Genomic DNA, 16,185 nt, shown 5'->3' on the forward strand with positions numbered 1-16,185 from the left:
TCGCCCCACTAGAAACCTCTAACCGCCCGCCCGCAGCTCGGACTTTTTCCGGAGGCGGAGCGGGAGCCGGGGAGGCTGTAGAGGTTAGCCAGCATCCTCAGCCCTGCGGTCCGCATTCTGACTTTCATCGGTGGTAACAGAAAAGAAAAACCGAAAGGTGGGGAGGGCGCCGGGAGCCCAGAAGTCCAGGCGGGGCCCGCGGGCACAGCCGGCCCCCACCCCGCCGGCCCCCGTGCGTCCTCGCTCTCCCGCTGCGCCCGGGCCCAGCCCGGTGCCAATGCGCCAGGATGGAGAGATCTCGGCGCGGGAGGAGATGACGCAAAAGCCAGTGCTCCCCCCCAAAAAAGTGTTTCTCCAGGACGAAGATGGCGGCAACTTAGCCGGGGACTGAAGATGACTGTGGCTCTCGGGAGGCCCAGCCCAGGCGATTCGGCCCCGCGGTCCGGGGGAGGCGGCGTCAGCAGTCGGAGCCCGGCGGCGGCGGCGGCGGCGGCGGCGGCGGCGCCCGCGGGCAGACCTGCGGCGGCGGCGGCGGCGGCGGCGGCAGTTCGAGCGCGGGGTGGGGGGGGGGGGGGAGGGAGAGCCCTGCCGGCGGCGGCTGCCCAGGCTCCGGACTCGGGGAGAGCGAGCGAGAAGTAGGAGCAGGCGGAGGAGGAGAGAAAGGAGAAGGAAAGGAAGGAGGAGGAAGAGGAGGAGGAGGAGAGGAGCTGGGGAGGCGCTCCGGTCGCCGTCAGTGGGCAGCGGAGACGCGGCATGCCCCTGGCGGGGGAGAGCGGGCTGTCCTCAGCAGGGCCATGGGGACCCGCGCTGTGACAATGCCTGGGTGAGGAGCAGCGCCAGCCAGCCCGCCACCTCCGCCAGCATCACCTCCTGCACTCCGCTCACCGCCGGCCACCAGCCCCAGCCTCCTCCGACTGCCTCTCCGTCTCCCTGCCTCTCCGTCTCCCTCTCCCCCCTTCTCTCTCTCTCTCCATTATTGTTTTCCACTGTACAGAGGATGGGGTCGGCTTGTGATTAGGTCGGGAGCAAGTCAGATCTTCCTGCAAAGCCCGGTAATATTTATGTAGGCAAAGAGAGAGAACAGAGGGAGAGGGAGAGAGGGAGGGAGGGAGAGAACCGGGAGGAGGGGATAAGGAAATTAAACCCTCTAAGCCCATGCATATTGTGACGGCGGCACAGGAGCCCTCACGGTGGAGTCGGCCAGGGCTGTGCGTTCCCAAAATATGACCAGGGGTGCTTGGATGTGTCGGCAGTATGACGACGGCTTAAAAATCTGGTTGGCAGCACCCCGGGAGAACGAGAAACCGTTCATCGATTCGGAGAGGGCTCAGAAATGGCGACTGTCCCTGGCATCTCTCTTGTTCTTCACAGTCCTGCTCTCTGATCACTTGTGGTTCTGCGCCGAGGCCAAGCTGACCCGGACCCGCGACAAGGAGCAGCGGCAGCGGCGGCAGCAGCAGCGGCAGCGGCAGCACGAGCCCTCCTGGCCCGCGCTCCTGGCGAGCATGGGGGAGTCCTCGCCCGCCGCCCAGGCACACAGACTCCTCTCCGCCTCCTCGTCCCCCACGCTGCCCCCCTCCCCGGGAGGCGGCGGCGGCGGCGGCGGCACCCGCGGCAAAAACAACCGGAGCAAGGCGCTTTTCCTAGGGAACTCTGCCAAGCCCGCGTGGCGCCTGGAGACCTGTTACCCCCAGGGCGCCTCCTCGGGCCAGTGCTTCACGGTGGAGAGCGCGGACGCCGTGTGCGCCAGGAACTGGAGTCGGGGGGTGGCGGCCGCGGGGGAGGGGCAGCCGGTGAGGGGGACGCACCCAGCTCCGCTCTGGAACTTGTCGGATTTTTACCTTTCGTTTTGTAATTCCTACACACTTGGGGAGTTGTTCTCGGGGTTGTCCAGTCCCAGCACTTTGAACTGTAGTCTGGATGTGGTGCTCAAGGAGGGCGGCGAGATGACCACTTGCAGGCAGTGCGTCGAGGCTTACCAAGACTACGACCACCACGCTCAGGAGAAATACGAGGAGTTTGAGAGTGTGCTCCATAAATACTTACAGTCGGAGGAGTACTCGGTGAAATCGTGTCCTGAGGACTGTAAGGTAGGAACGGCGGATTTCCCCCACTCCCTTCTTGCGCTTTTCTGTCTTGTGTGTGTTTGGCTGAGATGTCTTGCAGAGTTTCAAAAGAGTTTTTTTTTTGTTTCCTTTCCTTCCCTGCTGGTTTTGTTACTTCTCTTGTTGCTTTTGTAGTAAGGGCTTGACTTGCTGCTTGAGTTGGGAATACCTCAAGGTTTGCTTGTGGACCGGTGCCTTCTTCTGGGAGTCCTTGGAAGCTCAGGGAAGACCCTGGTGTTCTGAGATCATAAAGCTGATGCTTTAACTCTTGTGGCTGTGCGATTGGTTCAAACTCTGTTCCCCTTTTTAAAAAAAGAAAAATGGAATTTGAATGCAGCTTGCTGGGAAGACAGACATGGGACTGCATCCTGGTGACCCCAGATAAATCCAGAGTCGGTGACAGGCATGTGTGGTTTGGCTTATGGACCTGCACACATGATCTCTCTCATAGTGACATCATTAAGTTGGTTGACCAGAGGGACAATAGACAGTGTTTGTAGTTGTTTATGTAGGAAGAACGGAAAAGCATTTTGCCTGTTTTACAGGGGTAATTCTGGTTGTTTGCAAAGTATGGAGGCCTACCTACCTAAGCATATTTATTCACCAGAAGTTTCCTGTTTTCTCTTAGACATTTGTATAATGATTGATCTGAGACTCACTATGAGTAGAAAGTTTTAATTAAATATCTGGTGATCGATGATCAGTGTTAACTTATTTATCAGACACCTTATGTAATTAGCTTTAATTTCCAGGATGCTCTTCAGAACGTCTAAATGGCAAGTGCTAGATGCTGTGAATGAAAAATACTGATCTCCTTAATCATGTGTATTATATTCAACCTCTTCCTGTTGAATATAATGATGGATATAATCCTTGCTGATCGACAAAGGAGAAGAGAATGCCAAGTTTCTCAAGAAATGGTCAAAGTAATCATGGGCGCTTATGCTAGTAGAAGTGTCCCTGTCCGTGGTGCTGAAATGAGATTTGCTTGACAGCTCTGTTGAAGATACTGCAGTGATCTCTTAGTAGGGAAGAAATGATGACAGAATTTCAGTGAGCCTTTATGTTTCATTCCAAGGGTAATTCTTAACACAACAAAACAGTATTGCTTTTCAAAATAAATAATACACCACATTCTCTTCCTTTCTCCTCACTACTCCCCCAACCCCACACAGGGACCGAACAACTGTCTTCTGCCTCACTTACTTTGTACTGGGGAAGTGTAATCAAGGGTGGTGTGGATCAAAGGTTTTTGTGATACTTTGACAAGAGAACTGGGCTAAGAGATACCTGTTTAAAATGAACATAGTTCAAGGGCTTTTTTTTTTTTTTTTAACTTTGGATTGATTGTGCTTTTGACAATTAAGCTAAACTCAAAGTAAACTTGCTTTGTCAACATTCTTTAAAAGACCAGAAACAGATCTTCTTTGCAAATAGTAATGTTGAGTTTACAACATTAACTTGGAATGCTACTTCACTAGATAAATGGCTCTTAAACTTTCTACCTATTTTTCTTAACCACCACGATAATTCATGCCTGGGGATCAAAATTATTCTTAATGGCAGAAGTTGGTGAATGACTAGCACATTTATTGCATAGTTGTTTATTTTGACAAGATATGTTGCATCAGAATTGTAAAGATAATAACACTAATTCCACTACTAATGAAAAAGGTGCAAGGGCTTTAGTATAGTTAGGTTTAAAAGTGGTACCTTGTAAATAATATGAATTTGCTTGCTTCCCTGAATGCAAACTTTTATAGAAATTTCTAGTAATTCCAATTTGCATAGGTTCAGTATTTAAAAGATAGTTTTCATTGTCAAAAGACTGCAGCATATTTTCAAATAAACATGTCAAATATATCTTTGTTCAAATACCCAGATTTTAAATATATATAAATGTTTATTTTCTCCTTGACCTGAACAAAATCCCAACTTGATATTTATATTATCATAGTAAGGTATAGTGTAGGTTACACTAATTTGTCATGTTGTAAAGTACTTCTGGATTGTGTTTCTGTATAAAAGAGTCATAATTACCTGTATACACAGAAGTGTATCATAAAAATATTAATTGCTTCTTAGGAGGATTTCTTCCTCACATGGAAAAGTAAATACAGACATTTGAGTTTTTCATTACCACAACACAGAATTTATTACCCATGATGTCTTGTAGCTATGTCTTGGTTGTGTGATTTCAGTTAGATTTGTTAAGTTGACATATTTATCCCACAATAACTGTTTTCAAAAATTACAGTTTCAATTCTAAGGTGTCAGTGTTTTTGGGCTAATAACTCACAAGTTGAGTGCTTAGTTTCTTAGTTTAACATATGATTTCTTTATGGTTCTGCAAAAGTCACAAACATATCCACATGCAAATTATATTACATGGCTTAACATGCTACTTGTACGCATTTGAAGGATGTGTATGAGTTCTTTCTAAACATACTGATTTCAGACATACTTATAATTATGAAAAGGGGACTATCATCAGGGGCCTTGTTCTAAATATACATTCCATGCAAAATTTTCCAAATTTTAAGGTAGCCACAAAGTCCTAGGCTACATTAAAAGTAAATGCATTATATTTCTGGGATTGGTAATGTATTCATGAAAAAGATCCAATTTTGATAGTTTATAAATATATTTATAGAATTATAGACAGAATATATTTAATCATATTAGCTAAACAAACTATTAGAATTCATATTTTAGGAGACATATATTTTTATTATACCCATATATAATCAAATGATTAATGCTATGATTTCTAACTTTTAAAAGTTAGGGCATGTATTATTATTACCTTCTAGTTTTATATTCTTCACTCCATTAAGAAAAATGCCACATAGCATATATGTATAAAATTAAAATAGATCAAATTTAATTTTTATTTAACTTTTTAAAAAGGCTTTTTTTGGCCCATTATGCTGGAAAAAAAAAAAGCTCTTAATATTGATCTAATACAATCATAATGTCTTGAGTCCAAAGTAATTGGAGATCAAATACAACTTAGATTTACTTTAACAAATCTTTGTATTACAACATATAATAGAAATAATTTGTATCCAAGAATATTTCCTAATATTCTAAGAAATAACTGGTTTAATTTTTTAAAAGAAAATATGCACATTTATCTAGGAAGTGATTTATGAAAAAATAAACAACAAAACCTTGCATGTATCATTTATATTATAGCATTCAAGCTGCTATATTACATAAATCAGGTAGCAAGAATTATGACAGTAATTCTCTGTAGTTTACAGTGTTATTCAAAATAATGTTTTTGATATATGCTTTAATAAGAGTCTAACAAATCTGTAAAAAACTTCAAGTTGGGTGGTATTATTAAAAAATACACTATTCTAAAAAAAAGAGTACACTAGTCTAAGATATAAAATTACATATGCATATTATTAACATGCTGGATTTTTTTAACGTAAAGATTTTCTGTTAAATATGCCATTCTTTAGCTCCTAAGCATTCTTGAAAATGTGTATTATAAAAACTTGTGATACTTAGGAAATATAAATTTCTGTGTGAACAGGTGAACTTCTGTTACTGCTAACTTTATTTATTCAGTATACCTTTAGACAGATGGTCAGTGAAAGCAGATTTGAGATTAGATTCTAACATAAATCATTACGTCATCTGTATTTTAGTTCTGTCAGCACAAAGTCTAATCTTTATACTCTCATGAACATATGCATTCTCATATTTCAATTTTTATAATTTCATATTAAAGCAGATTCTCTTGCTTATTTTTATTTAACAATCACTGACCAAAGAGATAACCCTGCCAGTGTTAGGCGTATACAACAATTGTGATACCTGAAGCTTTCTGTATTGTTTGCAGGAAACACAAACAGTAACCAGTTTGATAACATAGAATTTAGATTACATAATGTGCAGTTTGAAAACAAGGCATTTCTTAGATTCTTATTTATTTTGGTGTCATGCACTATAGATTCTTAAAAAATAGTTTTTTTTTTAAAAGAAAAATATCTAACAGTTCTTTCCACTAAAATATTATTTTGCTGTTGATGAAGTACTATTGTAAGTATTATGACACTGTCCAGAACTGTGGAATACATCTGCAAATACAGCTCTTTTATATTCTACCACTTTATTATTTTCAAATCTGCAAAATCAAACAGTCTAACCTTGCAGATGATCACTTTTGCCATTAATAAGGCCATTTATAAGGTCAAAGCCACAATCATAATCATTTTTATGACCCAGATTTTTTCTTTATTATATTTTTGCTCTATATGTGACTACTGATTTATGATTTGTGTTTTATTTTTATAAGGAAACACCCCAAATTTTATCTTAATATTAGATGCCTGTTGTTTTATAGACTAAAGAATGAATATTTTTACTTTGAACTTGTAACTGGGTCAAATTAGTAGCTATATAGGGCATAACCACAAAGTTTCAATAATTGCTGTTATACATTGGTTTAATCACTTTAATTAGGTGAAGATGGTGACTGCATATGCAAGGTGAACTAAAATATGAAGGAAAGGAGATCAAGCAATGCTTTCAGCCTCATGCTCCCCCACATATAAATCATAATACATTAAGATATCTTTTCTTGCTAGATTAAATATGCAAGAACAAATATACAGATAGCTATTTCAAACAAGGGAATGTTTTGGTTTGAATTGTCTGACCTATTGCTTTAATTTCAAGTCCTAGTTTCCTGCTTAATCTTCATCTTGTATATCAACATCACATTAATTCAGCACCAAACATTTTTGTTGTTTATTTTATATTGATTTATACTGCAAAGATGTTTCTTCAATATCAGTAAACATTTAGTCTAGATCAATGATCCTTGGGGTCACACTGGATTATCCTGGGGGATCTTTGAAGAAGCCCCCTAGCCCTGAAAGAGATTCTGATTTCATTGATCTGGTTTGTGTCATGGGCTTGGGATGTCCAGTTTCCCTGGTGACTCATGTGTGTGGCAAAGGTTGAGAACCACTGTTCTAGTTGTCAGGGGACAGCTCAGGTGCAAAGACCTTCCAGTTCCCGTGCCTCTGTAATACATAATAATCTCATTTGCTCAACTGTTGAGAATGGAACTCAAGATATTTTTAAAAAGTGGTAGAGGCAACAGGACATAGCCAGAGGGCAGGGGAGCAAATATGTAGTGACTAGACTGAGGAATTAGATGAAAAGTGAACCAACTGGATGTAAGGGTTAAGGGTTATGGCCAAAGAGAACATGGAGAGAGGGAGGTGGATGTGGAAAAGACCAGAGTTTTGAATGTTTAAGAATGGGCCCACTGGCATTCTTTCTTTTAGGTAGAACTGAGTCATTATACTAATGTTCAATAATGGGCTGATGACTTGAGTGCAGAAACTGAATGATTGTCTTTCTGAGACTGATCAATTACTTTATTAGAGGAGCCCCAGCCTCATTATTTTTGCCTCTAATTTTAGCCCATATAAATGGCCAAAATTTAGACTTTTTAAAAAAATACATGGTTGGTTTTAGAGAAGACCTTTTTGCTTTTTGTAATATTTTGCATGATTCTGGTCTATTCTTCATCTGTTCACTTTATTAATCCTAGGAAATCACTAATTCTTTTTCACTTTTCTTTCATTGTAATGATAAGCCATTTTTAAAACTTATTTCTATATTACTACAATAACTACTTGACATCCATACAGTTTTTTGAAGGTACAAATGCTAAGTAGTCACAGATTATGACAAAGCTTAATTTAGGCATTAGTTTCAAGAGGATCTTATTATTCTGTTTGGAAGTAATTATAATGTCAATAATATTTTATTTTTTAACATTTTAGATTATAAGTTGCTGTGAAACATTAAATCTAAGTTTTATCTAAGGAAAAAGGAAATACTAATATAGTCCAAATAATGGAATTTCTTTAAAGAAATGTAAATTTCCTCTGATTCTTTAAAACTGGAAACATTTGCCTTTTTTGTAATAAATGGTTACTGATTTATAGTATGTATTTTATTGGAATACAGGAAAATATTTAATTCTTGGCTGTTTCAAGTGTTAAAAGGTAATAGTTGTCCCCCGCCACCCCCCTGCCACCTCTTGGTAGTCTGTTTCTACATTCAGTCATTTATAAACAAAATGTTGTATAAGCTACCACAGATGGTTAAAAAAAAAAGTCTTGCAAAAATAAAAGTTTAATATCTGTTTATGTACTGTTACTGATTTTAGCAGAGACAGTAGCATATCCACACATAATATGTGATGGGTGAATGCAACAATTAGTTCTGTGGAAATGCATGGGGATTCTGTATGTCACCAGCTCCACCCCTCCCAGGAGGGGAAATGGGCTCTAATCAAAACTGTGTCTTCATGCCTTCTTATTATCCCCTGGCTGAGTCTTCTCGCATCTGGAAGTGGCATTTCCGGGGGCTGTGTCCCATGGGAGACCCAAAGTTCAGGGGTCTTTCTTTGCGTCTCTACTGCCATCAGAAACGATCAGGCTCTTTCTTACTGCACCATCACTGAGTTAGTTTATTTGAAAAGAAAATTGAACTGAGATGTAAATGGATGATCATGGCAATGTATTAGCTCTCACAGAAAATGATTTGAATCACTCATAGATTTAAGTGCTGGAACAGGCTTCAACACAAGCTGTTTAATAAGCTTTAGAGCTTATTAGAAGTCAGAAACTTGTCTAATTCATTTAATCTTTACATCATCTCTATATGAGGCAATTTTATCACAGTTTTTATCAATGAGTAAAGCAAGGACAGGAAGTTAACTATTTCAAGGTCAAACAGCTGGGCAGTGTTAAAGATCAAGTTCACTTTGTCACTTTAATGTATTTTGTCTTTTTCTTTTATTATGAGCATTACTGACATACCAAAGAATGAAAAGATTAGTATAATAAGCCCACACATACTTTCACGTAGATTTAACAACTGTTAAAAAGTCTTGCTGTAGGAGATACCTCTGGGGAGGTAGGTGTTTGTGCTCAATTGTGAAGGATCATATATCCCATGCTAAGGCCTTCGAATTTTATTTTGTGGATGAAAAAATATCAGAGAGGAATTTTAATCAAGGGGGATTCATTTGGGATGCTTTGCTTTTCACAGAAGTTATCTCTAACGGCAATGTGATAATAGGCTGGGATAGGGTGAAGTAATGCCAGAGAGACCAGTTCAGAATCTGCTGTCTTCCTTTGGGGTAATATGATGGCTCTAAATCAGTACTCTTCAACAGAACTTTCTATGACAAAGGAAATGTTTTATACTCCACCCTGTCCAAAATGGTAGCTCCTAGCTATGTGTGGCTACTGAGCAGTTGAAATATGGCTAGAGTGAACGAAGATCTGAATTTTAAATTTTATTTAAATTTAATTAGTCTAAATTTAAATAGCCTCAGTGTCTAGTGGCTACCATGTTGGGCAGAAAATTCTAAATGACTACAGTGGCTATGGAAGTGGAGAAGAAAAGCAAGATTCCAGGGACTTTTCTCAGTCCAAACTTACTGACTGTAGAGGAAGGATATGATTCAAGATTTATAAAAGGTGAGATTATGGGAGTTGATACCATCGAAAGAGAAAAGAGACACAGGGAAGAGCAAGTTAGGACTGGCATTGTTGAAAGAAACAAGGAGTTCATTTTTGTAGAAAATGATAGCAGAAGATGTACAGTAGATAGCATGCCATGTGAGTTTGGTTGAGGGAGTTTGGTAGTGAAGTTCACTCTCTACATGTAGGTTTGATTTGGAAAGCTGTGGACAGAGATTAGATGACTTAACCAAAACAAATTATGTGGAGAGAAGGCCAAAGATGAATCCTGAGGAGGAACAACATCTAAGCATTTGGGCAGAAAAGGGACCAGGGAAGGAGACAGAGAAGCACAAGGAATGAGAGTAAAAATATGAGGGGGTGGGGCATGAATGCACAAGTGAGAGGAGGAAGAGGGAGAAGCAGAGGCAGAGGGAAGGGAGAAGGAATCACGAAAATGTGATAATCTGAAGGGTATAGGGAAGGATTTTAAGAAAGATGCAGAATTAGTCAGGTCTGTTTTATCTTGCAGAAAGGACATGTGGGGTGAAGCCTAGGAATAGGTCACTGGATTTAGCAATTAGCTCTTGTCAACCTTACAAGAGTAGTTTCAATAGCTTGGTAGGGAGAGATGTCAAATTGTGATGGATTAATGAATGACTTGGAGCTGAGATAAAGACTAGTCTGAATGACTCTTCCTTAGGAGAGAAAAGAGAAAGAGAATGGAGCAGGTGGGAAGATGTGAATTTAAAGAAATAAATATTTTATGATGAAATAAACTTTAGAATATTTGTAACTTTTGATCTAGGACCTGGATGAGAATATGAGATAGAAAGTACCAGATTCAGAAAAAAAATTAGTGAAGGCACCAGATCCCAAAGAAGAGGTGATGGCTCCCATCTATTCCCAGCCTTGGGGAGGAAGAGAGATTGTATCTGTGCATTTTGCTATACATCTCAGATCCTTTGTTTTATGTTTTAAACAGGAACAAAGTTTTAATTTCAGGATTTCAGAAAATAAACACATTTGTCACTTTGAATATGCTTAAATGAAGTAGAAAATTCATTTTCAAATAATACAAAATAATTATTGATTGTAAATATCAACAATTACATAACATGTGTTACTATACTTTATTAGGCATGTGTTGCTCTGGGGTTTAATCGTATAGTTAGGGAACCCACTGAATTAAATATGGCTATCTTTTTATAGGATTTCTTTAAAAAATATTGAAATAGAAATTAATTTTAAGCCTAATAGAGAATATCATAAAATGGTTAAAAGAACAATTGAGGATAGCTTGGGTTCGGCCCTCAGATTCACCATTTATTAGTTACATGACATCACCCTAGTTACTTAAAGTAGGGATTTTAGTATCTCTTTCATGACATGGTTACAAGGAAGAAATCAGAAGACTCCCATGCATATAAATGTACCCAACCTAGGGCTTGATGATGCTCAATAAATGGGGACAATTCATTAAAAATCGCAGGGAAAAAACCATAAGAAAATCAGTAAAATTAACATAGTCTTCACTTGAGGTCTCATAGAAATTGTCTGGTGAACAACACTCACAAGGGTTTTATAAGCAGACTTTGTATCTTGCATGATAAAATTCTCAGTTTTATTACATCTATATGCTTCTCTAGAAAGGTGAATAAATTATTGAACAATGCTAAAATAAAGTAGAAAACATAAGTTCAGCTGGAGTGAAAATGTTCCATTCCTAAACCTCGAAGTTTTTCCCTATTTTAGATTAAAAATTTACATGTGCTGGGTTTTAGACTGAATGGATCCCCTTAGGTTACCCCAGAGGGATTTGAGCCCTTTTGTGCACAGACCTTTTTGAGAGGACAAGTGGAGAAACCACTGTAATGATCTTCCATCTCCTGGAACCCTCTTGGTTAAAAAAATAAATCTTGGGGCAAGTAGTTTGTAAGGCATTGCAAAGTTGTGCCTTCACAGTCCATTTTAAAAGATGGGGCCCTTTGCCCTGCCCTCTAGATACTTGGCTTTGTTTTCGTTTTCTGTGTCCCTGTTATTTTCTGCTCTGACCTGCATTTACCCACTCAGCCAAATTTAGTATTTTTATTGATTGGGGAGGGAGAGGAAGTCGGGTAAAAGTTTGCCTTGATATTGAACTAGAGCCAGCAGACAAGGCAAACATGGCAAGTGCCAAGACATAGAAGACTGAATGGGGAGAATAAAATATGAAACTGTGCTCCATGTGTGTCAACATGATTGCCTTCAGAAAGAGAAGACACGGGGACACACAGCAAGATTCTTTAACCAGATAAAAATCAGCATGTGGAAGGGGAGTCTTATTATCCAGTACTTGGAGTGGCTCTAGGGGTGAGAATGAGGATCTGTACATAGGTGTTTTATGCAAAAATATGTCTACTCTCTATAAGGAAGAGTGTTTTATTAACGGGTACAATGGCAGGAGTTGCCTGAGGCAATCAGAGCACATTGCTACAGGAGATGTACAAATGGGATGGGAGCTATCTTCTGTGACCCTACAGGATGTCTTGCCTGGGTGTTGCAGGTTGACCAGATGATTATAAATATTCCATCCAACAGCCTTTGGCATAAGATGATGCCCTCAGAAATGACAAGCTTGCACAGTGAGATTGTACTTATTACTAATTCCTGCCAAAGAAAAATTTTCTTACACACAAAATATAACTAATTTCCTAGCCTAGCTACTATTACTCATAGTAATACTTCCCTTTAAAAAAAATGGAAGTCTTGACAACATCAACTTTAAATTATTTCTCTGGTTCCTGTTTATATTATGTTATCGGTCTGAATAACTTTTAAAAAGAATGAATCAATGACATATGCTTATCCTGAAGATGTATAGGAACAGAGTTAGACTAATCTATAAAGAAAATTTGTTTTTTGTTATTGCTGATTTGCAGAAATACTCATCTTCTGATCACAAACACCAATCACTGCTATAGACTCTCACACAGGACTCAGCGACATGGTCAGACTGGGAAGGAGAAGGTGGATAATGACCTTTCCCTATTGGTTTTGTGGCACTTCTTTTCAGGCATTAACTCACCCCATATCCAGTTCTTTGGGGATATTATCACCAGGGACAAAATCACTGTATTAAATTCCCCACTCTCATGGAATTATACCCATTTATTAAGTTTTTACCATAAATAAGCCCTAGGCTGATGACTCTAGCATCCTTATCTTGTTTATTTCCCACAACAATCCAACATCATGGGCAAAACTAGCATTCTCAGCAAACAGGGTGATGGTGACTGAGGTTTAGAGAAGTTAAAGAATGTGCTCAAGTTCTCACAGATAGCTGTGGCGTAGCCAGAAGTTAAACCTGGTAGTATCTGGAGCTTAATCTCAGAGGCTGAATTTAGCTCTTAGATGACACTGTCCATTCTGTCACAAATTGTTACTCCTGTCTAGTTGTTTTTGTTTTTGTCTTTTTTTTTTTTTTTCTTTTTTTAAGGGTGGAGAATGTGGGAGGAAAGCAGCAGGAGTAGATGGAATATAAAGTTCTTTGGCACATCAAAAGAAACAACACACTTCATCCAGATTTCTTGTTGCTGCGGCAGCTTCATGTGGGGAATAAACAGGAGCCTAAAAGAATGGCCGAGATACAAATTGCTGTTCCACCAGGTCCTGTGAGATCGGGGTGCTTCTATCCAGTTTGAGGAGTCACGGAGAGGAAGAGCGGAGCAGGTGGATAGTAAAATGTAACTGGCAAGTTGTTCTCTCAGCTCAAGCCACTCTGAAAGGAGGTGATTGCTTCGTACCGCATGCAACAACACTGTTTAGACACTGAGCTGGTAGGAAACATTGACAAGTTTGTCCTTCTCATCTAGTAATTAGCTTCTAATCAAAGCTGTCCTTCTAGTTCAGATGAGCTACCCAGTAGAGATCTCGAACTTAGTTTCCATAGAGGCGTTTTTAGAAGCACTCTGATATGTTTAACCTTGGGAATCACAGAGACACCCTACTAGATAAGCAGTGATCTTCTGCCTGAAGAGAAACAAATGTATTTTAAAAAGGTCGATCTGAATCTTAAACCATTTAAAAACAGGATTTCTCCTTCCCTGTAGGGAAAACTGGGCTGGCTGCTAGGAGCCATTGGGCGTGAAGGTGTGGGGCACTGTGCTTTCTGGCGCCAGGGCTTCAGCCCAAGTCCAAGGGGAGTCGTGGGGAAAGAGACCACATGCAAATGCACATGATCTTGCTGCGCATTGGAGCTGCGAGTCTCTGGTTCCGATCTGCTCTGTGGAGGGTTGGCAAATTATGACAATTCAGATACATTCTGTTTGTCCCACGAAGTGTCTCAATATATATTGAAATTTTAGAAGTCACTTAGGAAAAAACTAATCCTTCCGTATCACTTCGGTTTAGAATTTTTAAACTTTTCGGGGCACCTGGGTGGCTCAGTTGGTTAAGCAACTGCCTTCGGCTCAGGTCATGATCCTGGAGTCCCGGGATCGAGTCCCGCATCAGCCTCCCTGCTCAGCGAGGAGCCTGCTTCTCCCTCTGACCCTCCCCCCTCTCATGTACTCTCTCTCATTCTTGCTCTCTCAAATAAATAAAAAAATCTTAAAAAAAAAATTAGAATTTTTAAACTTTTCATTTTTATTCAATGTGTCTGAAAAATTCCAGTAAAGAAGAGGGAATTCAAGTCTGAGTAAACAAAATCCTTGTGGGCGTAGTTTGATTTCAATGATGAATATAGATTATTTGTGTTTTTCACCTGCTCAACCATGGACTTAATTTCCCCCTTCAGTTCATTGGCTTTCCAATCTTTAGATATGTTGATATTTTTTATTCTTATGACTTAATGGATGAAACAGACCAATCATGTATAATATAGTTTTACCTCCCAGGAGTCAAAGGAGGCTATTTATCTACATTTTTTTTTGGCAAAAACAAGCATACCATAAGAGTACCTAAACTTTTTTGTTTGTTGACAAATAATTTTCTCAAATCTAAGTGCTTCCAAATCTGAGGAAAGTTAACAAAATCCCTTGATATTTATAGTCCCAAATCTTTAATCTTATATTTCATATGTGATATTAAGAACTTGAACTTCTTCATAATAAAAGTCTAAAATGTTTCCGTAAAGCTTTGGGGATTAAAAAATTTTTGATGTTCCTCAATTATTTCATAAAGGTAGAGATGTTTGGAAAGTCTTAATCGCAGGAGCGAGTCTTCACATTGACGAAGGGGTCCGTCTTTGTCCCAGTCTCCTGGTCCAGATAGGCAGCACTGCAGATGTGTGGCTGGAGAGTTCACTGTCCTTTGGTTCCACCACGTGAGTGTTGGTGCTGTCAGCTTTTCCTAGCTTCTGTTCGGCTGTGTCCACACAGGAAAAGAAAACTAAGACCAGTAAATAACTACAGTTAAGACAAATACAGATTCCCAAAGATTTGAAATGCTGTTTTGTTCCTCACCTTTTTGGCAAACGGTCTTTGTCAGAAATATGGTGCATCCCTGTGGAGGAAATGATGCTCACTTCTCCAATATTACATGTTAATTGGATGGATGTTTAATTTTCTCACGGTATCCACTTTAAACAGAAAAGTGCAAAAGCTAAGCAGTGCAAATTTGCATTTCCTTAATGACTTGACTGTATGAATAATACTAGAACAGTACAGCTAAGGTACTATGTAGCCCTCAGCAATTCCCTTTTTTTTCCCCAAGTCAAGACTAGGGTAGATGAAGAATTGTAGAAAAATTAACTTGTGATAGATAGGGTTCAGGGAAAAAAATCTTATCTTCATCCAGATATATTAATTTATCTTAATGGCCTGACATTTGAAATGCATGGATCCAGATGAAGTAGCTGAATTCATGCTTCCAATAGAGCAAGGAAAACATGCAATGATATTTGAGAGTTCCCATTTTCTACCTTTGACCAAATTACTACAATTCACTCTTGCCTATGCAGTGCTGTCTCCGTTCTGAGCTACTTGAACCTATTCTTATCGTACATTTATTTTTTTTTTAAAGATTTTATTTATTTATTTGACAGAGAGAGACACAACGAGAGAGGGAACACAAGCAGGGGGAGTGGGAGAGGGAGAAGCAGGCCTCCTGCGGAGCAGGGAGCCCGATGTGGGGCTCGATGTGGGGCTCGATCCCAGGACCCTGAGATCATGACCTGAGCCGAAGGCAGACGCTTAACGACTGAGCCACCCAGGCGCCCCCTTATCGTACATTTTTAAAAATACATGATAATATGTGATGCATTTAATGTGGTAAATTATTAAGCATGGTTTCCCAAGCAGCTGTCCAACCAAGTTCCTCTGACTTCTCCAATTAATGGTTAAGGGTTGTCCTCTAGGGTTGCTGGTGCTTGTGGACCGAGCAGGTGAATCAGAGGGGCCAAAGAAGTGTCAGCATTGAAGAGGATGCATGCATTTTCTAAGAATGATCACAGTGATTATTAGCAGAGGATATGATAGTTGTCATCCAGATATGTTAAAGGATATTGTGTAAAGAACATTTTAATAATTTAATTTGTAATCATTGCCTCTGGGAATGCATTTTGTTATACAATTTTTGTGTACTATATAGGA

At 39.8% G+C, this 16,185-nt stretch overlaps 1 protein-coding gene across 1 annotated transcript in view; it reads left to right on the plus strand.

The window, feature by feature from the left end:
* The first annotated feature begins 1,223 nt into the window (after positions 1–1,223).
* Positions 1,224–16,185, plus strand: part of FAM155A (family with sequence similarity 155 member A) — a 611,294-nt gene continuing 596,332 nt past the window's right edge. Inside the window, exon 1 of the mRNA XM_035003783.1 lies at positions 1,224–2,090. Within this exon, the coding sequence (XP_034859674.1) occupies positions 1,224–2,090 (867 nt within the window). The remainder of the gene's footprint in view (positions 2,091–16,185) is intronic.

Source organism: Mirounga leonina, unplaced genomic scaffold (assembly GCF_011800145.1).
Source record: "Mirounga leonina isolate KUSES-001 unplaced genomic scaffold, KU_Mleo_1.0 Mir_127, whole genome shotgun sequence".
Lineage (NCBI taxonomy): Eukaryota > Metazoa > Chordata > Mammalia > Carnivora > Phocidae > Mirounga > Mirounga leonina.